This window comes from Mustela putorius, unplaced genomic scaffold (assembly GCF_011764305.1).
Source record: "Mustela putorius furo isolate JIRA1106 unplaced genomic scaffold, ASM1176430v1.1 tig00537293_pilon_pilon_pilon, whole genome shotgun sequence".
NCBI lineage: Eukaryota > Metazoa > Chordata > Mammalia > Carnivora > Mustelidae > Mustela > Mustela putorius.
The window spans coordinates 1133267-1157330 of NW_025422431.1; the positions used below are offsets into that span (position 1 = coordinate 1133267).

At 36.8% G+C, this 24064-nt stretch overlaps 2 protein-coding genes across 5 annotated transcripts in view; one reads left to right on the forward strand and one right to left on the reverse strand.

The window, feature by feature from the left end:
- Positions 1 to 1645: 1645 nt before the first annotated feature.
- Positions 1646 to 17347, forward strand: TRMT61B (tRNA methyltransferase 61B). 2 transcript variants are annotated; one of them, XM_045073904.1, is made up of 7 exons: positions 1646 to 2394; positions 8002 to 8104; positions 10595 to 10785; positions 15280 to 15371; positions 15828 to 16054; positions 16758 to 16838; positions 16921 to 17347. In XM_045073904.1, the coding sequence occupies exons 1-7, from the start codon at positions 1684 to 1686 to the stop codon at positions 16962 to 16964; spliced, it is 1449 nt and encodes a 482-aa protein (XP_044929839.1). In that variant the 5' UTR covers positions 1646 to 1683; the 3' UTR covers positions 16965 to 17347. The 2 variants fall into 2 exon arrangements, with proteins under 2 accessions (XP_044929839.1, XP_004777537.1); XM_004777480.3 differs by having other exon boundaries at positions 16761 to 16838.
- SPDYA (speedy/RINGO cell cycle regulator family member A) overlaps positions 17182 to 24064 on the reverse strand; it is a 31001-nt gene continuing 24118 nt past the window's right edge. For 2 of the 3 annotated variants that reach the window (XM_013048399.2, XM_045073906.1), the window contains exon 7: positions 17182 to 17315. In XM_013048399.2, the coding sequence (XP_012903853.1) occupies positions 17227 to 17315 (89 nt within the window). In that variant the 3' untranslated portion in view covers positions 17182 to 17226. Of the gene's footprint in view, positions 17316 to 18838; positions 21572 to 24064 lie in introns of those variants that run through there. The other variant, XM_045073907.1, reaches the window with a different exon arrangement.

A 24064-nucleotide genomic window follows, 5' to 3' on the forward strand; every position in this document is an offset into this window, starting at 1 on the left:
TGACCGAGATCAGAAACCCCATCATGCCGTTTGTCAGCTATGGGCTGTTGCCAAAATCATTTAATCTCCCTGGGTCAGTTTTCTTATGCACGAAGCAGGAATACTTACTTCTACCACAGGGTTGTTGTAAATTTAAATGAAGTAAGTATCTACTGTGCTTGGTATTGTCAAACCCTCAATAAACTTTTGCCAAGTGAATTATTATTAAACAGGTTAGTGATATTTAATGTCAAATTAGACTTTGGACTCTAAAGATAACTTTTTCTGGTTTTGTTTTATTTTTAGGATTAAATCAATTTGTTTTTGTTTAACTCTTTTGGGTTGGGCTGCCAAAACCTGGAATAAGTGATTTTAAAAATATATATATTGTATTTATTTATTTATTTTTTTTTGTATATACATAGAGAGAGATAGCAGGGGAAGATCAGAAAGAGAGGAAAGGGGAGGAGAGGGAGACTGATAAGGGGCTCAATCCCAAGACCCTGAGATCAGGACCTAAACTGAAAGCAACAGTCAGATGCTTCACGGACTGAGCCACCCAAGCATCCCTGGAATAAATGATTTTTAAACAGATTCAATTAAAAAAAGAGAGAGAAAATGCAGATAATCCTTTTTTTTTTAACACAACAAATTAATTTTCTCACAGTTTTGGAGCATGTTAAGTCCAAAATCAAGTTGTCTGCAGGTTTGGTTTCTTCTGAGGTCTGTCTCGGTTTGTAGATGGACATCTGCTGCCTGTCTTTAGCTGATCTTCCGAGCGTGCCTGTGTTCTAATCCCCTTTTCTTATAAGGACACCACTCATAGTGAATTAGGTCCCACATTAAAGACTTCACTTTAACTTAATTACCTCTTTAACCCTATTCCCAAATACAGTCACATTCTGATACTGGGACTTCAATGCATGAATCTTGAGGGGATTAAATTTAGCTATACCCTTCTGCCCTACAACCCTGTTTTAGCAACGGCTTTTCCACCCTTAAAGAAGATCCTGTTGAGTTTTAGGGGTAGTAAAAGAATTAACTGTTATATTTTAATTATCAGAAACAGTTCTGCTAAATAAGAACCCAGTGAGTAACTTCAGTCGGCCGTCCCCGACTCCCTAAGCCTGGGGCAGGCAAGCAGACAGTCAGAGTCCAATCGAAGGGACTTGCTAAGGTTGGCGGGGGAAGAACTTCGCAGTCAGTTGGAAAGGAACGGGGATCAGCGGGTGGCCCTTCCAAAAGGCGACAGTCCAACGCATCTCTGGGCTTTTTAACTCCTACATCTTGAGGTGATCGTGTCACGTTCCTCTTTCTGATGACCGTCGAGTCGACCCTGGTCCAGGACTTCAGTTTACACAGCACTTTGACAGGCTTTGTCTCTCTTAAGCCTCCTGTCCACAGCGTGAGGCTGGTGGGGATGTGTCAGCGGCCAACTGTTTACTCTGCCCACATTCCGAAGAGGAAAATGTGCTCCTGCCCCAGAGTGTGACTCGCACCTGGGACAGTTACTCAGCGACACCCCGAAGCTCTTGCGCCCCGCCCCACATTAGGACTACCCCGCCCCCTGGACGCATGCGCAGGGGGAGCTCTTCCTGCGAAAAAGCGGCGGATACCCTGACGGCTGCGTCAGTGCGTCCAGCGCGGGGAGGGCCTCGCCCGGCTCTACGCCACTTGTGTGCGACGGCGCCTGCGCCGGACACCATGCTGTCAGCCGGCCGGCGAGGTCTGGTTGTCCTCCGGCTGCGGCGCCCCAGGAGGTGGCTAGGGCTCGGAGCTTCTCCGTTCCTGCGGGGCCTTGAGCGAGAGCTCTTGGAGACAGCCCGGTCATTGTGTTGCGAATCCTGTCCTAGAGACGCACGAGACGGAGAGGGACGGCGCGAAGCGTCACGGAGGAAAGCCCCCAACACAGAGCCTCCATCTCTCCCTCTGCGCGTCCGAGGCACGGGGATCAGATGTCTTTCCTCACTGGAGGTCCTCAGACAGCCGACGCCTCAAGAGGAGTCACCCTCTCGAGAGCGCGGAGACTCGAGCGGACACCAGGGCCAGCCCGGTCCCGTCCACCAGGGTTCCGGGGGTCCCTTGCCCGCCTCCATGGCCCAGTCCGTGACTGGGGTAGAAGAGCTTCCTGGCTCCTTTTCCTGCCCAGCTTCCAGGGAGGGGTCCTTTCGCGCTGGGGAGCTGATCTTAGCTGAGACTGGGAAGAGAGAAACCCAATTTAAAAAGTTATTTAGGTTGAGTAACGCCGGACACTTAAATAGTAGCTGGGGGAGAGTCCCATTCAGCGAGATCGTGGGAAAGTTTCCCGGCCAGATACTGACGACGACTTCTGGTAAGCAGCTCATGCTGAGGAGGCCGACACTGGAAGACTATGTATTACTGATGAAAAGAGGGCCTGCCATAACGTATCCTAAGGTAATGCGGTGGGAGTTAGGTGCGTGTTGGTTCCAGAAAGAGCCCAGCTACAGTCCTGATAAATGTGCTTAAAGCACATTTCAGAACATTTAAAGTTTTTATTCTCAGGTTGAAAAAAACAACAACAATGGATGGGACTTACATATGTTATGATTGCGAATGTTAGGAGGAAACAGCCACCTTTTACTTTTATTCTGGGAGTGTTGACTCTCTCATCTGTAAAGTGAAAAGAATACTGACCTAATGTATAGAGTTATGTGAGCTAATCAGGCACTTATGTTTGTCCCCCATAACCCTTAAGTTTGCAAGTTCAGGATTCGAGAATGTTCAACCCTTTGGTACCATTATGGAAATGTTTTTTTAAATTATTTTTTTAAAGACTTTATTTATTTATTTGACAGAAAGAGATCACAAGCAGGCAGAGAGGCAGGTAGAGAAAGAAAGAGGAGGAAGCAGGCTCCCTGCTGAGCAGAGAGCCCAATGTGGGGCTGGATCCCAGGATGCCTGGGACCATGACCTGAGCCGAAGGCAGAGGCTTTAACCCACTGAGCCACCCAGGCACCCCCTATTATGGAAATATTTTAATCATCATTTAATTAAATAAAGCGTGTTACTAGGTGTATGTTTCATCAATGGTAGATATCTTACTGTGCTTTTTGCTTTAGGGAAAAAATAGTTTTCTATTAAAACAGCTAACATTAAACACTGAACATACAAGAAATATTCTGTATAATAAATTAACTGCCTAGTTTCTTGTTACAACTTCATATGAATCATCCATTGCTAGGCTTATTTCAGTTTTTTAATCACAGTCACAGTCCATGGGTAGAATATTCCTTTGTAACAATTCCTATCCCCAGATGAAGAGTCATTCGTCATGTATTCAGCAAATAATTACCTATCTTCTATAATCAGGGTACTATTATAGGGGAGGTATGGTGATGAGCCCCAGTCCTTGCTCTCAACCTGGATGTTACATCCTAGAAGGGGTGACAGAGAACACACAAGTAAATGAAAGGATGAGATAATTTCAGGTAGTGCTAAGTGCCATGAAGACAAATAGATTAACAATGACATGTTGGGTGACCTGGGGGAAGAGAATACTTTATGTCAGATGGTTAGAGAAGGTCTCAAAAGAGGTATGTTAGATAAGAAACCCAATATAAGGAGAACCCAGCCATGCAAAGATCTTGGAGCCCAGGGTTCTCACAAAGGGAAGAGTAGTGCGGAGATGCTATAATGGCTTGAGTGAGTTAGGTGAGGGGGAGAGTGGTATGACGTGGTTATTCCATGTGCATTGGGTACCACTGGAATGTTCTAAGTAGGAATCCAATTTATGTGTTTCTTTTTTTTTTTTTTTTAGATTTTTATTTGTTTATTTGACAGAGATCACACAAGTAGGCAGAGAGGCAGGCTGAGAGGGGGAAGCAGGCTCCCTGCTGAGCAGATCCCAGGACCCTGGGATCATGACCTGAGCCGAAGGCAGAGGCTTTAACCCACTGAGCCACCCAGGTGCCCCTCCAATTTATGTTTTAAAAGATCTACCAAGGGACTAAGAAAACCTTTTGAGGCTTTAGGCCAGAGAGGTACCATAAACTCTTGACAGAAACTTTTTCTTATTTTCTTTTTCCTCTTCTGACCATTCAATCTAGCTACCAAAAAAAAAAAAAAAAAAAAATTCATCTTGCTTCCCCACATCTTTTTTCCTCCTCACTAGAAAAAACTGAGAGAATAGTTGTATTTTATAAAGTTATAAAGATGAATCTTTAGTGCACTTTCTGCCTTTCCATTTGTTACAGATAAAAGTCACAGTGCTCCATTCTAAGGAGGAATTTATGTATGTATGTATGTATTTACTTATTTTAAAGATTTTATTTCTTTGAGAGAGCACAAGTGGAGAGGAGAGGGAGAAGCATCAGGCTCCTTGATCAGCGGGGGGCTCCGTCTGAGCTGAAGGTAGATGCTTTACTGACCACCCACAAACCCCCTCCATCCTAAACAGGACTTAAAATACTAGACATTCTAGGTGTTCACTTCTCTTTTTATTTCCCAAGTGGTGGCTACAGGAAATTTGACTTCAACCTTTACAACTTTGAAATGCTTTTTAAACGAGTACCTCAATAGGGGTGCTTGCATGGCTCAGTGGGTTCAAGCCTCTGCCTTTGGCTCAGGTCATGATCCCAGGGTTCTGGGATCGAGCCTAGCATTGGACTTTCTGCTAAGTGGGGAGCCTGCTTCCCCCCCTCTCTCTGCCTGCCTCTCTGCCTTCTTGTGATCTCTCTCTCTGTGTCAAATAAATTAATCTTTAAAAAAAAGAGAGAGAGTACCTCAATTGACTTGAAAGCTGGTCTCTGTGTTAGAATTACATAGTTTTGTCTTAATAATAAAAGTAGGTCTGTGGAGTAATTTATTTATTTATTTTTTGTGGGAGTAATTTCAAATAAACTTCCTAACAGATACTTGTGAAATGTCAACATTTCACATTGGTCAGTATCAAGCACTTTTAGGTTTGGAATAGAAATATAGATGGAAACATTCCCCAAATTTTATTTTTTATTTTTTTAAATTTTAAAATACTTATTTGTTTAATTTGAGAGAGAGCGTGCACATGTGGGAAGGGCAGAGAAAGAGGGAGAAAATCTCAAGTAGACTCAGTGCTGAATGCAGACCCTGACATGGGGCTTGATCACAGGAATCTGAGATCATGACCTGGGTGGGAAACCAAAAGTCAAGATGGTTACCTGATGGAAGCACCCAGATGCTCCCACTCCCCAAATTTTAAAAATTAATATTTTCTGCTGATATGCATGATTGTGGCACTTACAGAAGAACAACAGGGGAGTAGAAATTGTTGCAACTTAATGAAGCCTAAGTGTAGCCTACTTACTAAATCTTTCAGCTGAGGGCTAGATTTATGTTACTGAGTTAATCAGGAAAGAGATTGGAATTCATGTTGAGGAAAAAATGGAAGTTTGAAAGGGTTGTTACCTGAAGTCCATTCTGGAAAATAGCATGGAGGTTCCTCAAAAAGTTGAAAATAGAGCTACCCTACAACCCAGTGATTGCACTACTGGGTATTTACCCTAAAGACACAAAGTGTAGCGATCCGAAGGGGCACCTACACCTGAATGTTTATAGCAGCAATGTCCACAATAGCCAAACTAGATGTCCATCACCAGATGAATGGATAAAGAAGATGTGGGGTGTGTGTGTGTGTGTGTGTGTGCATATATATGTGCATATATGTGTATATATGCATATATATATATAATGGAATACTATGCAGCCATCAAAAAATGAAATCTTGCCATTTGCAACAACATGGAACTAGAGGGTTTATGCTAAGCGAAATAAGTCAGAGAAAGACAATTATCATATCATCTCTCTGATATGAGGAGTTTTGAGAGGCAGGGTGAGGGGTTATGGGGGGAAGGGAGGGGAAAAAAGTGAAACAAGATGGGACCAGGGAGGGAGAAAAACCACAGGAGACTCAATCTCTGGATTAAGAGGGTTGCTGGGAGGTGTAGTGGGAGGGATAGGGTGGTTGGGTGACGGACATTGGGGAGGGTATGTGCTATGGTGAGTGCTGTGAATTGTGTGACTGATGATTCACAGACCTGTACCTCTGAAGCAAATAATATATTATATGTTAATAAAATTTTTTAAAAATGCAGGAAACTCAATAGTAGAATGATAGTTTGTAACCCTGGAGGACTCTCCCAATAGCTTTAAATCCCTTTTGGGAAAAGGTAGGGAAATGATTAAATGCTAACGTCTCCCCTCCCCAAGTTTTGAACTGAAATTGCTAGAATATATATAGTGAAATCCAGTCTAGAAAACTCATCCCATTGATACCATGTAACCTGAATAGCAGGAAGCAAAAGCTAAAGTGTGCTTAAGTTTTTATTTCATAATAGTTGGTTTCTTTATTTTATGTGATCCGAGAAAATAGAATTGCCTTCTGCAGGACATTCCACTGTTAAGACTACCCAGCTGCTCCTACTTCTGTGTGAAATTGTACTCCCTCCCCACTCTACTCCTAGGTGCCTGGCATGTGGGAGAGGTTATGTATGTCCGAAAGACTCAGCATTTGTGAATGAAACTTTTAGACTAATACATCTTAAAAATTACGTGTCTGTGTATCATTTGGCCCAAGCCTTAGCCCTGCATTTCAGAAAATACATTTTGGCTTTTAATTAGACAACTTTACCTGTTGAACATTTTCTTATGCAACCAAACCTATATTTAATATACAATGTTTTGTGACTCGACAGGATCCTAGAAATCTCCTCTTTAAGAATTTTCACAGCAAAAAAAAAAAAAAAAAAAAAAAGAATTTTCACAGCAGCTTTTCCCAGAGAAGGAAAAGCTAGTAAAAGCTTACCAGATGTGCTGCTTATTTATTAGCAATTTTCAAAGGTTCAGATGGGGTAGTGTTGAAATACATGCTAATGTTTAAAATTTTCTGTATAACAAGTGGTATAGTGTTAATGATCAACAGCGTGGTCTCTGTGGGTTCAACATCCGTTTTACTCCTGACTTTTCCAGTTAATTCCTGGCTGTGTGACTTTGGGAAAATTACTTAACATCTTTGATTTGTCTTTGTAATGGGGATGATGATAGTTTTCTCAAATTATTGTCCTGATTAAATAAGTTTATGAAAGCAATTTGTATTCTTTTTTTTTAAAGATTTTATTTATTTATTTGACAGACAGAGATCACAAGTAGGCAGAGGCAGGCAGAGAGAGAGGGAGGAGGAAGCAGGCTCCCCGCTGAGCAGAGAGCCCGATGCAGGGCTCGATCCCAGGACCCTGGGATCATAACCTGAGTCGAAGGCAGAGGCTTTAACCCACTGAGCCATCCAGGCGCCCCGAAAGCAATTTGTATTCTTAAAGAAGCCTGGCACATGGTAAAGTTTCAATAAATAGCCCTTATTATTATTATCCCTGATACTCTCATTAACAATTCAATTACAGCGTTTGTGAAATAGGTCCTATCTATCACTGGTATTCTAATGCTAAATGAGAAGTTCATTTCCTTTCATACAGAGATTATGTAATACTTCCTAAGTGGTCTTACTGGGTCTAATTTTTCTCTTCTCTAGTATATCCTGCATTTCCCTGTCATAGTAATCTTCATAAAATGCCATGCATATTACCTTGGTGACGTGCCCCAGTTACTGACCAGGTCAAGTTCAAGTGCTTTAGCCTGGCATTCAGTTCTCTCCTTTTCTCTTCTTCTGAGATGAGGAAACTGTGTTTATTCTACCTCTGTTTTCTTTAATACCATTTCTACTTCATGATTGTTTCCTTAAATTCTCTGTGTCTTTAAGCGAGGGCCTTCTGCTGATAACACTATTCTCTGGGCTTCTATTACTACTTACTGTCTATAATTTTGGTATTATGCTGAAGTGCTGCTTATTTGCTAACTGATTGCTGAATCTCTTATTTCGTCAAGTAAAATATCAACTCTTGGGTAGGCTGAGCCAGATTTTAATACTCTTTTTCACTCTTTTCTTTTCCAGGTCTAACATAGTGTTTGATAAGAGCCTGTGCTTAGTACATACTTATTGGACACTGAGTCACCCATACTATGTTTCAATCATAGGATATGAGTATGATACTGTTGATGATGGATATCCACCCAGGGGATACTGTTTTGGAAGTTGGCTCAGGCTCTGGTGGAATGAGCTTATTTTTATCCAAAGCAGGTAAGAGATGGAGAGAAATGAGCTGAATTTAGATGGGCAAAGAAAACATTCAATCTTTCATAATAACAGAAAATTAAGTGGATAAAGATGTCTTAGAAAATATTCACATGACTGTGATGGAGAGCATTCTCCTTGAAACCAAATGCCGGCAACTGTTTTTCTTTCCACCTGTACATTTCTTCTAGTCATTCTCTCTCTAACCCTCTCTCCATTTTCTGTGCTTTCTCTTGTGCCCTCCATGTGTTTTAAGGCATCTTTTTTTTTTTTTTAACTGAACTTTTTACTGGGACATAACATAGCTATCGTGCACAGATCCTAAGTGTGTAGACCTCAAAGAATTTTTAATATAATGACCATACTCAAGTAGTTATCACCCAGATTAAGACAGGGACTGCTGCTGCATCACAGAAATGTTCTCATGTCTCAGTCATAATCGATTCTCCCTAAAGATAACCACTGTTCTGCCTTTTACCATCATTGATGAGTTTTGCTTGCTTTGAACCTTGTATGAAAAGAATCGGACAGTATGTACTCCCTGAATGTGGCTCCCTTCAACATTCTGTTTGTGAGAGTCAGCCATTGCGTGTAGCGGTAGTTCTTCCCTTTTAGTGGCTGTGTAGCTACTCCATTTTATAAACATATCATAGCTTTTCCATTCTTTTGATGGGTGTTTGAGTTGAATATTATGAATAGTGCTGCTCTGAACATTCTTGTATTTGTCTTTTGGTTCATATGTGTACATGTTTTTGTTAATAACAATTCCAGATGAAGATTCAGTAGGAGAGAATATAAAATGTAGAGGGCGCTCAGCTGCAAAGTCTCTAAAAATTGTCAGTTTTTTAAATGTATTGCTTGAAGGCAGCACCTCATCAAAAATCAAGAGGTATACAGTAAACATAAATATCTAATTGATTATTGCTCCCGTTGACTGTTTAATTCCTCTGAGTGTCAGGACTGCTTTGGCTGCTTTGGCTGCTCTGGCTGCCGGTGCAGTTGTTCTTCCTCGGTTAATGACAGACCACTGAACAGTGACCTCACTCTCTGTGGGTAGATTTTTTTTTTTTTAAAACATTCATGTTCTCTTTAGTGCATTCTTTTTTAAATAATAAACTTTGTTAGAGCTATCATAGGTGCATGTGGGTAGCTTGTATAAAGAATACCAATGGAAATATACTGAATTAAACTTTTTGTTCTTTCACCTAATGGCATCACATACAATCATAATCCAGTTTATTCTAGGTCAGGAAACTCATTCTGGCCTCCTCAAATCTTTATTTATTCTTTTCTGTACATAGTTAAAGGCAGTCATTTCTTCGCAATCAGTAACTGAATTCTAAATGCATTTGACATTTTATAATTTTTACAAATTATATATATTATATATATAATTTTATAAATGCATTTATAAAAATCTGTGAGAGAGGAGGAGTGCCCATATTTCTAACATCTATAGTGTCAGAGTGTCATGGCATTAATATTCCCAAACCATGATCAAAAAATTATTGCTATTTACCTTTGCGATGGATTTTTTTTTCCTCCATAATTTTCTTTTCCAATTATTTAGCGTATGCTATTGTTAACATTAAATTCTGTACCTTGAGAACATGATGAATTGCAGCTGGAGTTATATTTCAAAAGATATTCTAGAATTTAAATTTTTCATTAATAAACTGTAGACTTACTGATCTAGGACAACTTCTAAACGATATCAAATAACCTCAAACAGAGGTGGGTGGGAAATTAATCACCTTTAATTAAAATGCATAGTCTTCTGCAGAAACGATTACTATGCCAAACAGTTTAAAAGTTCTTCAGACACACACAAAAGTACAAATATCTTTTAAATATATGAAATGCCTAACATCCATATTAACATCCATAACAAAAGAAATGAAAATAGAGCTACCCTACAACCCAGCAATGGCACTACTGGGAATTTACCCTAAAGATACAAGTGTAGTGATCTGTAACATAGGTAAGGGTTAGGATTAGGGCTAGGGTTTAGGGTTTCATCCATGGATACAAAGGTTTAGGCAACAATTTTCATTGCACTATTGTTTGTTGGTAGCATAAGACTAGAAACAAGCTGAATATTCATCAGTAGAAGACCAGTTAAATAAACTATGGTATAGCCATACAATGGAACATAATAGCTCTTAAAAGGAATGGAGTAATTATTAATAACTGAAATAACACTGGTAAGTAGGAAGGAGTATAGGACAGTATATACAATACATGTATGTTTCATTGTGTGTTAAAAACAGGGAAAGTCACTGGCACTAGGTATCTTGCGAAGAGAAAATACCTGGTAATATGGTTTCTCTGCAGAGGAAAATTGATTAAGGATCTGGGATAGGATAGTTTTCTAGCCTTGAACTATTTGAATTTTTTTTTCACATCAAGGTAATACCTTTGCAGAATATTTTTTATATTCTTTTATGAAATGATACAATACAGTGAAATATCATAAATTCTTTTTTTTAAATTAAGTTGGATCACAAGGACGAGTCATAAGTTTTGAAGCACGAAAAGACCACCATGAATTGGCTAAGAGGAATTATAAAAACTGGTGTGATTCATGGAAAATGAGTCATGTAGATGAGTGGCCAGACAATGTGAATTTTATTCATAAGGATATTTCAGGAGCAACTGAAGACATAAAACCTTTAACATTTGATGCGGTAAGTTTTCTAAAGTGGGTCCTATGATATTTAATATTGACCATGTAGAAAACAAGGATCACACTTCTTTTGTGTGGCGAATGCTCTTCCTTTATTATTTGCCCCATTTCTGTCTCTAGGAGTAGGAGGAATATTTTCCTTTAATATTATGGTACGATTTAGAGCAGAGAGATATGCTGAATCAGGTGCCAAAGCTGTTAATAAATGTCGAGTAATGACCAGAGAGTAAGAGGAGTAGTTGAGCATCATGAACCACAGCATTTCTAGGATAAAGGAATAATAATTTAGGAGCAGCTTTGGGAGCATATCCCAGTACCTGACCTCATGTTATGAGATTTGGGGAATAAATAGTCCTCATTTGTGGGAGAGGTTTGGGGGAATAAATAGTCCTCATTTGTGGGGGAACAGACAAGAGGCATCTTCAGACAATTAACATGAGGATGTAGATGAGTGTTCATTAAAGATACTGAGGTTGGAGGCATGCATTATGAGCATAGCTCCAGAAGGTGGAGTGGATGGATTTGTGAGGAGGAGGAACAGTGAGAGGTTGAATTAGGGAGAAGAAATAGAGTAGTATGAAGATAAAAGGATAGATGATGAGGGAATATTTTAGGCTGACCAGTGATGGTAGTGATGGGGGACATGGAGGTATTTAGTTGGCTTCAGAGGTTCAGAATTCTAATGTAAATTGCCTTATCCTTGATGATTCCATTATCATTTCAGAGCACTACAGACTGAGATCTAGGTTGTCTTTGCTTTTTTTAATTGGCTGTTGGAAAGTAGGATTACTTTAGGACATTTATGGGGAAACTAGTTGAAAAATGAAGTTCAAAGAGATCTTTTTTTTGATCAGGACTGGTTCCTATAGTTTTGGTGACTCAAGATTCCTGGATACAAAGACCACAGTTCTTTTTCCTCATCCTTGTTTGGCTTGCATATTACAGCTCAGTAAGGGCCAGAAAAAAGTAATTTCTTTACATAGACCATCATCAGAATGTTATAGTTACCTGGAGGGTTAATTGTCATCAGAAGTTTGCTTGATGATCATGAAACATACAAAGGATTTTAATGATACTGCTGAAGCTTTGTAGAAACCTGTTGAGCCATCCCTGATCTAAAAGAATATTCCTTACCAGATTTATATGATGGACTGTCTTGAGTAATAGTGTCAGATGATTGCCAGTATGAGAAATTAGAGGGGGAGGAGCCATACTCCCACCATCCAAAATGATGGTAAATTGAACAAATAAGGTGTTAAACCACAAAGACAGAGAACAAAAGGAGAAAAAATGGCTAATAAAATATTTTAAACAAAATTTAAAAAGCCTAGCCATCAGAAGAATGAATGGACAAATGGAATACTTGAAAAATAGTGTTATTTAACATAGTGAAATAAATGTACTATACCTAAATCAGTATATCTCAAAGACATGGTGCTTAGTGAAAAAAGGCATTATAAAAGAATATGTATGGAATGGCCACACATATGTAAAATTTAAAACTATGCAAACAGGACAACGATTACCTGAGGAGAGAAAGGGAGAGAAGAGGAACTAAGTTTTGGCGTCCATTCAGTCTGGTTTACTCTTGGGCCCCCATAAAAGCCAAGATGATCTTGGATAAGTTACTTAATCTTTCTGTGCCTCAGTCCCCTCACATATTAAAGAGGAATGATAATAATAGTTCATATTTCATAGAGTTGTTAAGGATTAAATAAGATACTTCATATAAAGTACATAGAACAGTACCTGGTGTATAGTAAGCATTAAAGAAATATTAGCTATGATTTTCATCATTATTCTTTCTTTCCTTTTCTCTACCTGTTTAAAATCTATTTTCCCCTCAAAGTTTAGATAAAAGATCACCTCTTTAATAGAATGTACCTTACTCATCTAACCGGTGTTTATCCTCATTTTCTGGATTAGTGAACCACTGTTTCTAATGTTTGTTTCAACAAACATTAAAGACCTGTTATGTGCCATGTACTATGCTAAGACAGAAGTGAATTATACATTTAAAGGAGCTTTCAGTTAGAAAATAAACATATAAACAATTACTGGAAAGACTCTGAAGCATGGAACACCATGGCTGTAGAAATTGAGTATCATGAGATGAAGCTGCAAAATGCAGTCTTAAGGGGCTACATAATGAAGAACATTTGTATATATATTAAGCTAGGACTAGGGCATAGAGACATTTTCTTTTCTTCTTATTATTCTTTTTTTTTTTTTTTAAGATTTTTATTTATTTGACAGAGAGCACAAGTAAGCAGAGAGGCAGGCAGAGGGAGAGGGACAAACAGACTCAATGCTGAGTAGGGAGCCCGATGGAGGGCTGCATCCCAGGACCTTGGGATCATGACCTGAGCCGAAGGCAGCTGCTTAACCAACTGAGCCACCCAGGCTCCCCAAGACACTTTCTTATAAATAATAAGAACTACTGATGAGTTCCCAAGTGGGGGAGGAGAATGTCCAGATTCCTATTTTAAAGTAATTCATCAGGTGTACAATATAGTGATTCAGCAATTCCATATATTGCTCAGTACTCATCAAGATAAGTATACTCTTCCATTTTAGAGTAATTCTGGTGGAAGAATAAGGCTGTGAGTCTATGTAGAGACCTATTGTAATGTTACAACAAGATACAATGAGGTCCTGATCTAAGAAGGCATTAGCAGGAAGATAAATTTGAGAAAAACTTAATAGGTAGGTTTGTGGGCCTGAGTAATTTTAATCCAAACAGAAACAATAAAATCCCACAGATTCTCAAAAGAGAATTCAAGGTAAAGAAAATGATGACTCCGAACAAGTTTCTGATTTGAGTGACTGGATGGATGGAAGTATTAATGGAGAATGGAGTATTTAAGAGCTTTGGCAAGTTTCTTGGTTATGTGACTTTTTGTCCTTGTCAATAACATGAACTATAGCTGAAGAAGCCCACTTATGTTTATCCTGTTGACCTTTGATTCAGTCATTGAGATCTTTCCTTGAAATCTAATAGGTATTTTAAACTCCTGTCCAAACCTGAATTCTTGATTATTTCTGCCAAGCCTGCCCCTCCCATGGTCTTCACCATTTTCCTCATTAGAAAATCACATCTATGTTCTTTCAGTGGCTTAGGCTAAAAACACTGGATTCATCTTGACTCCTCTTTCTCTGGTATCCAACAACCGATTCTAATTCTAATTGGCTCTATCTTTTCAAAATATATACCCGCTGGTTATCACATCTAGTGCTCTTTACTATTGCAAGTCACCATCATCCTTCCTTGCCTTCTCCTGGTCTTTTCTATGTGTAGATTTAAAAAATAAGTCAGAATGTACTTATGCCACTGAACTGTACACTCACAATTCATCTCTTACCATTTTCCCCCTTTTGTCTCCACTGCAGTGACAGTGGCCTTCTCAGACTCTCCAAGTATCCTACAGCCTCAGAACATTTGTATTTGCTGTTCTGTCCATTTGGAGCATACTTCCCCCCTAAATTTCCATAGGGTAAGCTTAATCATTTTCTTCAGGTCTCTTCACTGACCAGGCTATGTATAAAATAGCACTTCCTTTCCATTACTCTGTATCCTTCATATCCTGCTTTATAATTCTGTAGTTCTTCATGTCATTTATCATCCTCTGACTTATTTATTGGATTTTTATTTAATATCTATCCCTTTACTAGAATATATGTTCCCTTGAAATGAAATAGAATATAAGCTCCTGTTATATCCTTACTACTTAGCAAAATGCTTGGCACATGGAAGGTACTCAATAAATATTTGGTGAATGAATTAATAATGAATGATGACCCATTAATACTATTTGAAAAAACACATAAATAATGGAATAATTTCTAGTTTAGTAAATATGTTGTGTCAACTACTCTTAGCTTTCTAGAGTTATCCATCGATAAAAGCCACTTGATTTCCTATTTTGACCATATTTATTTTTGTTTTAAATGAGTTTGTTTTTTAAGTTTCATTTACTCATTGTATTCATTTGGCATCTTTTATGAGTACAACCCTGTATTCTGCAGTTGGATGAAAAATAAAAAACTAAGGATCAGGATTCTTGCATTTTAGAATCTCTAAAATTAATACTCATAACTTTCCTTTTGAACATAGAAATACATATTTGAGATAATGTGAATTTCTGTTGCCAAAAGCTGAACTAAAGCAGTAAAACTTTATTTATATACATGTACATTTGTATATATATGTGTATATTAGATATAGCTGAAGAAAGATTCCTGTATTATTGATATTGCCAAGTATAAGACACACCATTATGATTTTCATGTAGTCAAGTACTATAACACACTGTATAATAATAAGGATGCCTTTTTGTGAGCAGCAAAATGGCAACAAATAATATTAGAGTTTAAAAAAATGAAGATTTTAACTAGGTAATTGCTTTCCAGAAGTGTATCATTATACCACAGTAAGAAAGAAGACCTGTACTTTGTTTAATGAAAACTCAGTCTGATTTGCTTTCCCCCCTGACAGGTAGCTTTGGACATGTTGAATCCTCAAGTTGCTTTGCCTGTTTTATACCCAAATCTTAAACAGGGTGGTGTGTGTGCTGTATATCTAGCAAAGTGAGTAATATGGATATTCTTCTTTGTATTGTGATTTTAAACACACTTTTGTTTTATCTCAAGTAGTTGACTATAATGTTCATTTTGTAACCGAATTAGGTATATATGTCATCTTGTAAAACTGTTATGAAATGATGTATGTCCCAATTAATATATATTGCTGTTTAAATCACCCTTTACCTGAATGGTAAAATAAGATGCATATTTCTTACAATTTAGAAAAAATGTTTTAAAAGTTTAATGTGAACAATACTGTTAAATCATAGTCTCTGTATTTTTTTACTTAGTATTCTATGAAATTGCATGTTTTGTGCTCTAACTTGCAAGTTTATATTTCCCCCTTGGTTTAACAATAGCATTTAAATTTGGGTTAAGAGGTATAGTGAACTTAAAATAAGTATCAAGTTATTATTGTAATAGAAATTTAAAGTACTTTTTTTTTCACTTTTCTAAAAGCATCACACAGGTTATTGAGCTTTTAGATGGAATTCGCATCTGTGAACTTGCTCTCTCATGTGAAAAGATAAGCGAAGTAATTGTTAGAGATTGGTTGGTTTGCCTTGCAAAACAGAAAAATGGAACTTTAGCTCAAAAAATAGAACCTAAAATCAACACAGATTTACAATTACATTCTCAAAAGAAAATCAGAATTGAAGGTGAGATGTTTCAAGAGGATGACATTGGTGAGCTTCAATTTAATTTCATATATGTTTGTAATAATAAATGGAGAATAGGTTTCTGAGTGTATTGACCAATGATTATAAAACTATTTCTCAGGGATTTGTTCTTTTTCTGTAGAGAAATTGAAATGTATTTATTCTGTTAAATTAAAATCTCTAAGGGACAGAATAATGACTCTTCTTGTCTTTTATGTAAAACTCTGATACCTTTGAAGTATTGAACTTCTTACAGTATTAATATTTTTGTATCAAGGAGGTTGGCTTATGAAATACTTTAAATATATTAAAGGATATTTTAAATTTAGGTCAGTGATTATTACCGAAGGGAAAGAATTTAATAGGACCTGATATGCAAATAGCTAATATTCCAAAAAGCAACTTCTAAGATGCTACTGGAATTCCTCAAAGAGCTAAATTTAGGTCTTTGTTGTGTGTACACACTATATAGGCCATGAACAAGTTTTCAAATTTCCATTGATTGATGATATATAAGCTTATCCATTTGGTTATAAAACCGTATATGTTTATCATTTAATCCTTGACAAATTGTTTCTGTAAGATAACTAGCAGAGTAGCTCCAAAACAAATGCTGAAAAAAAATGTCTGAGAAAAAAAAGTTAAAGGGGTAGTAATTTGTATTTTAACAATTTTATGAACAAATTCTCAGATATTTTATATAGCTTATAATATATATTTTGTTCTACAACAGAAGAATCACATTCTGATTTTCCATACGGATCATTTCCCTATATTGCAAGACCTATACACTGGCAAACTGGTCATACAGGTGAGTGAGGTTTTCAAGCCATATTAAATGGTGTTTTCTTCTAATTTTGTAATGACCTTACTTTTTTCTCTCCTTAAATTAGCTTTTCTTGTCAAGCTGAGGAAGTTTAAACCACAACATAACTGAGTGCCTCATATGACAGCAAGTGATTTGAAGATGGAAAAGTATCAAAATAGAACTTTATATTGTGAATCACAACTTTCATAAGTTGGAATTATTAGCTATCACTATTATTTGTATAACTTTGACATATAATTTTGAAAAACAAAAGCTAAAGGAAGATGTGTAACATTTCAAAACTGTTTAAATGTCCCCATTTTGACACTTGTCTTGTAGTTAGTTTGACATTTTGTAGTTAATGATTCCAAGTTGGTTTAGTTGAGCCATCTCATTCTTCACTTCCTGTAAACCACTCCATTGATTTGTCTTTCTTCATAAAATTAGTTTTCTTTTCTTTCTTTGATTGATGGTCATTGGCTACCAAAATAAAATATGCATTTTAAGATAAATTTTATGTATCTGTGTATTTTAAGTACATATTTTAATGGCTTGTATCTATCTTAAAAAGTAAAGAAATCTGGGTTATAGTAAGTAATAGGAAGAAAACTGATAATGATACAACCATCTTAAAAATTATAAGGAAAGTTGTAACAGTTCTTGAATCTCTTTTATCCTTCTCAGACTCAATTTAACTCATTTGAAAAAACATCAGAATTAATTAGGGGTTTATTATTCATATCAGTTATTTAGCATTTACTAGGAGCCCTACATTGTTTTAAGAACTTTATGAAATTTTTTCAATTAGTATGTGTAGTTCATCTTTAAGGTTATCCATATTTTACAGATAAACAAAAACTTAAGAGTGGTTAGGTTATTGTTTAAATATAGATGTTTTATAGGTTTTAAAGGGTAGTGCCTGGGTGGATAAATGCTGCTATTCCTGGGTTTATCCCTTAGGCTGGAGCTATTTAAAATAATATATATATTCTAAATAATATTTTACATGTTTTTCATTATGTGGAAAATTTTAATGTAAAAGCTCTGACTTTTTAGACTATAGTCCAAAAAAAAAAAAAAGCCTAGACATTAAATAATCACACAAATATAAAACTAAAATTGTTATAAATGCTCCAAAGAAGTACAGAGTAATATTGTAGGGACTTAGCTCTGGTTAAGTAATTACCTGTGCAAGTGACAATTGAGCTGAAATCTGAATGGTAAGTACAAGTTAATTATAACAGGGAAAATGAGTACAAAAAGCCAGCAATGCTGGGGTTGAGTGAAAGAGATCAGAAAAATAGGTAGGGGTCAGGCCATGCAAGATCTTGTAGACCTCTTAAGGAGTTTATTCATGCTAAGAAAAATAGAGTCTCACTGAACGATTTAGTGAAGTGAAGGGTAACATGTTTAGATATGTGTTTTGAAAAAAAAAATCACTCTGGTTGCATTTCAGGAACTGACTGAATCATAAGCACAGTAGTCGTAGGGTGTCATATTTCTTAATGGTAACTATATGAACACTCATACAGTAATAATGACTTTATAGTTTTCATTGCATTGCCAGATATCTAGAAGCTCTGAAGTACATTTTAAGTTCTGTCAAATACTTCCCTTTTGGGGTGCCTGAGTGGTGCAGTTGGTTAAGTTTCTGCCTTTGCCTCAGGTCCTGGGATCAAGCCCCACATGGGGCTCCCTGCTCAGTGAGGAGTCTGCTTCTCCCTCTCATGCAGTCCTCTCTCTCCCTGTGTCAAACAAGAAGGGAAGGAAGGAAGGAAGGACAGACGGACTTCCCTTTCTTCTGCCCTTCTATTTAATCAGAAATAAAATTCTGTCCTTCATGTATTGTTTTGAATACAAGCTGTAGTTGTTCTACTTGGAGAAGGGACTGGGTTAAGAGCAAAGAAAAGTTGTACCTTCTACTCAATTTCCTCTTTTTTTTTTTTAAAGTAGGCTCCACGCTGGGCACTGGGCCCAACGTGAAGCCTGAACTCATGACCCTGAGCTGAGATCGAGTCAGAAATTTAACCGTCCGAGCCACCCAGGTGCCCCATCCTATTCTTATTTCATGTAGAATTACGTTTCTGTTTGGTACACTGTGCTCAATAGTTGGTGAACAAGTCTTCTTTAACAGTGTCCATTCTAATATTAAGCTAAATTGAAAATCACTATATAAGCAAATAAGCATTTATTTACATGGTTGTAGTTCAGCTTAAGCCCTTTCTCCATGTCTCCACTAGAGCATTAAGCATGTTTGTAGTCTTACTTATGGGACAGATGAGGTTTTCTAAAGTTAGCTTTCTAAATTCACATTTGGCTGTCATCTCTCATACTGTAAACTCCTCCAGATTTGTGACTGACTCAACTCTCTTCCTAGTACCTTCCAGAGTTTCTACCTTTTCCACTCAGTAAATGGTCAATAAAAGTGTGCTAATGGCTATAAGCCCATACTTGATAATGCATTGTTTTATTTGTTGCTTTGGTTCTAGGGAGAGATTTAGGCATATAGCTTATGGACTATGGGAGAATTGGAAGTTTGAACTCTGTACTTCAGAGGCAGTAGGGACTCCTGAAGGTTCTACAGTCATGTGAAAGGAGGTATTTATTTAAAAGTTAGTTTGTAAGCAGCATCTGAGTATGTGAACGAAGGTAAAAACAAGTGAATTAGAAATTTCACAGTAACACATAGTATACATTATGAGTTGATTGGTAGTAACATACAACTTTGAGGTGAGGGAAAGGCAGAGATGTAAAAAATATTGTGAAGGAATAACCAGATGTGCTGATGATTCATTGGATGTAGAGAGAATGAAGCTATGTATTTTCAAAGCTTTATCTGCTATTCAGAAGCTGTTTCCCTTCCTTTGCTGGGCAAAGCAGGACTTAGTCAATGCTCAGCTCATATATTACTTCCTCTAAAAAGTCTTTAACAAGTCTCTCATCCTACAAAATTAATTCTGGAATCTTTGTGTTCCTAAATGTTGATCATGTAATTAGCATTGCCCTGTTACATCATTAATTTATAAGCCCTCATTATGCCTTCATTAAGTATTAGGATTTTAAACCTGTAAGACTACATCATTTGTAGTGATTGAAATAAATAAGTTCAGAAAAGGATTTTTTTTTTTTTGAGGAAAAATTACTTGGTTTTAGATTATATAACAGTTGCAGTGTCCCATTCCTGCCTATGTGATCCAGGAATAAGATTTGGCATATGCTTTTTTTCCTTTGGCTTCACTCTAAAATCTGAGGCGTCCTCTGCATATTCATGTTTCAGATTAATTTAAGTGTCATAAGGCTCAAAACAGCATAAAGTAAAGAGAAAGTGTCCATTTAGTATAAAAATAGGCTGTATATTCAGATAGAATTGGGAGCCATCTTGCTGTTTTTGTTGTTACTATTGTTTTACCTTACAACTGTGACTTTTCTGAGTTTGTCACTAAAAAGTGCGTAATGATGTCACTTAAAGACTTCTTGAGTCGGTGTTCAATGTTAAATGAGACTACCTTTATAATATGCCTGGTACATGATTGGTGATTGTGAGGTATATAAATTCATAAGAAATGGCTCATTTATCTCCCAACCTTGTCAAAATGACAACTGTTTTGTTCCTAATAAATGTCATAAGCATGTTTATGTAAAACTTGTTTTTTGAACATGTTCTGAGAGAAATTTTTAAAGGCAGAAAAACAGGTTTTTACCTGAAAAGCAAGAAGTTGCTTGCTTGTGTCTGAAGACAGAAGCATTGATATTTTAGCACAAAAGCCTGAAGTAGCGCATCGGCTCTTTGTGTCTCTTGTAGAATGATGAATTGAATTTTCTGCAACTGCAAACCATTAGGTGATTCCAACCACCTCATATAGACTGAAGGAAGAAAATTTTGCTAGCAAAGGTCACTACTGGGAATCAGTAGCTGCTGAGGCAATAAGAGGCTGACCACTGCTCCTGATAAGATTGTGTTACCCTTAATGCCCCCACACCCCCAAAAAGCTCACTTCGAATTATGCCTACTGAGGGAAAATGAATGTACATGTTTACTGGTCAAGGGTATGTACGATCAATTATTTTTCTCTATTTTGTCTACCCTCTGTCATCCTAAAACAAAAGTTTTACATTTAACTTTAATACTCTGAACAAAAGAAGATTGAGTAAATACTTGTTCCTTCCTGTACAGGATCTGTATATATCCTAAACCAGGGATAGGATAAAAGCACATTCCATTTATAACTCCCTTAATTGTTCCACTTCTCATCCACAGTCCCTCAAAGTCATGCTCTTTTTTTCAAAGCAAACTGACTGGCAGAGCCCTTTCTTCCCCGGGTGCACTGTGCTTTCCTGTTGAGATACAAAGCCTAAAATATAGTGTTACTACTCTTGATATCTATAGGCACTAGTCTGAGTAAACCATAACTACTCGTGTTCTGCTTTCTATAAATATCTGTTCAAATTGAGCCTAGAATTTTCTCCCAATTCACTCCATACAATCTTTCATCAGGAACTTGGTTCTTAGTACTTTCACCATCTCCTTAGTTCTTAGTAGTCTACTAAAAGACTTCTGTGGCAGCTTATTTTCACCACCAAAGGTGAAAAGATTTCATCAAAGAATTTCATCAAAGGGGGCAGTAGAGCATAAAAGGAATTCAGGCTGTAGTCTAGAGTCAGACAGACCTGGGTTCAATTGTCGCTCCACCACTTTGGGCAAATGATTTAACCTCTCTAAGCCTCAGTCTCCTTATCTGCAAAGTAGAGATAATAGTATTTATCATAGGGTTGGCTGTGAACATTAAGTGAGATTATCAATGCAAAATGTTTAACACATTGCCTGGAACATTTTAAACATCTATTAAATCTTACAAGAGTCAAAGAGTACAGGTAAAAGTTGCTGGGATAGAGGGAAAGGATGCTAAAAGGCAATTTTTATCTTATAATTTATCCTATGGTATATCCTACTTACCTTCAGATACAAGTGAACCAATAAAAATTATGCTTGGAAGTGTTGCAAGGGAAGACAATCAAATTTGTTTAGTGATTACTAAGGCCAGAGAATGGAACAATGACTGAGATGTGATTCCTACCTTGAAGAGTCTTAAGAGTTTAGTTTCTCTTTTAATAAAACTTCAGTAGCCACTGTTAATCTCATAAGGATACAACAAAAATAAATAGGTGATATTTTGAAATAACACAGGTCTCATTATAGAATTTAGGAAGAACCGTAAGAAATCTCAGTCTTATATCTTACATGGGTGAAAATCTAGAAGGGCTTTATAAGAAGTAAAAGGGATCACTGCTAGTAGAGTATTAATGAGAACTGAGAAGTGTCAGAAATACTCTATAAATATAATTTGAATGAAAATTACGGTGTGATTGACTAAAAGTATTTCTAGTTTATATGGTTATTTTCTAATTAAGATACCATTGTTCAAAGTCATATAAATCCCAACAAAAATGAAATGTGCAAATATATTATGATACTTATAACATGTCACAAATAAAATTCAGGTTTCCTAAGACTAATGACATGAGGAAATGCTTTATGATAAAGTGAAAAAAGCAAGCCTAGATATACTATGCTTCTAACTTTTTAAAAATAGAAGATAGAAAAGTGTATAGGATTACAGAACTATAATGATCAAAATAGGATGGTATTTGCATAAAACTGACCCACAGAGAAATGGAACAGTATAGAGAGCCCAGAAATAAACTCATGCATATATGGTTAATTAATTTATAACAAAAGAACCAAGAAGTAGGAACAGATAGTTTCTTCAGTAAATGGTGTTTGGAAAACTGGATAGTCACATGCAAAATGAAGAGCACTGCACAAAAGTGGTTATACCATGCACAAAAAATCAACTCACAATAGATTTAAGACTTGAATGTAAGGCCTGAAACCATAAAACTAGAACAAAATGGGAGACATTCATCTTGCCAATGGCTTTTTGGACTTCACACTAAAAGCAAAGGTAACAAAGCAAAAATAAATAGTGGGATTACATCAAATTAAAAAGCTTCTGTACAGCAAAGAAAACCATCCGCAAAAAGAAAAAGCAGCCTATGGATGGGAGAAAAAACTTACAAGTCATATATCTAATAAGAGGTTCACGTCCAAAATATATAAAGAACTCCTACAACTCAAGAGGGGGGAAAAAAAACCCAAAACCACAATTACAAAATGGGCAGAGTCAATGAATAGACTTTTTTTTCAAAGAAGACATATAAGCCAGCCGTTACACAAAAAGGTGTTCAACATCACCAATTATCAGGGAAATGCAAATCAAAACCACAATGAGAGATCATTTCATACTTGTTAGAATGGCTATTATCAAAAAGATAAGAAATAACAAGTGTTGGTGAGGATTTGGAGAAAAGGGAACCCATGTATACTGTTGTGGTAATTAATATTGCTACAGTCACTATGGAAAAACAGCATAGAGTTTCCTCAAAAAATTAAAATTAGAACTACCATATGATCCACCAATTCCACATCTAGGTATCTATCCTAAGAAAACAAAATCACTATCTCAAGAAGGTTTCTGCACCCCCTTGTTTGTTGTAGCACTTGGCAATAGTCAAAAGGTGGCACAACCTAAGTGTTCATCTGCTGATGAAGGGATAAAGAAAATGTGTGTGTGTGTGTGTGTGTGCACATGCGTGCATGTGTGTAGACTATCATTTAGCCATATAATATTGGAATGGAATATCATTCACCCATAAAAAATAAGGAAGTCCTGCCATCTGAGACAACATGGATGACCTTGAGGTTATTATGCTAAGTGAAATACTTTAGACAGAAAAAAATGTGTGATCTCACTTATACGTGGAATCTAAAAACAAAGCAAAAAAAAAAAAAATGAACTCACAGATACAGAGAACAGATGAGTGTTTGCCAGAGGTGGGGATGCACAGTGGGCAAAATGGATGAAGTGGTCAAGAGATCCAAACTCCCAGTTATATAAATCAATCTTGGGATGCAATGAGCAACATGGTGACTATCGTTCACAATACTGTATTGCATATTTGAAGGTTACTAAGAGAGTATATAAGTTCCCATCACAAAAAAAATAAACTATGTGTGTTGATAGACTAACTTATTGTGGTAATCCTTTCACAGTATGTCAATTCATTACACTGTACACCTAAAACTAATACAATATTATATATCAATTACTCAATTTTAAAAAGTGTATAGCAGAAAACCCATACTTAATCACTGATAAAGCTGGTGAGGT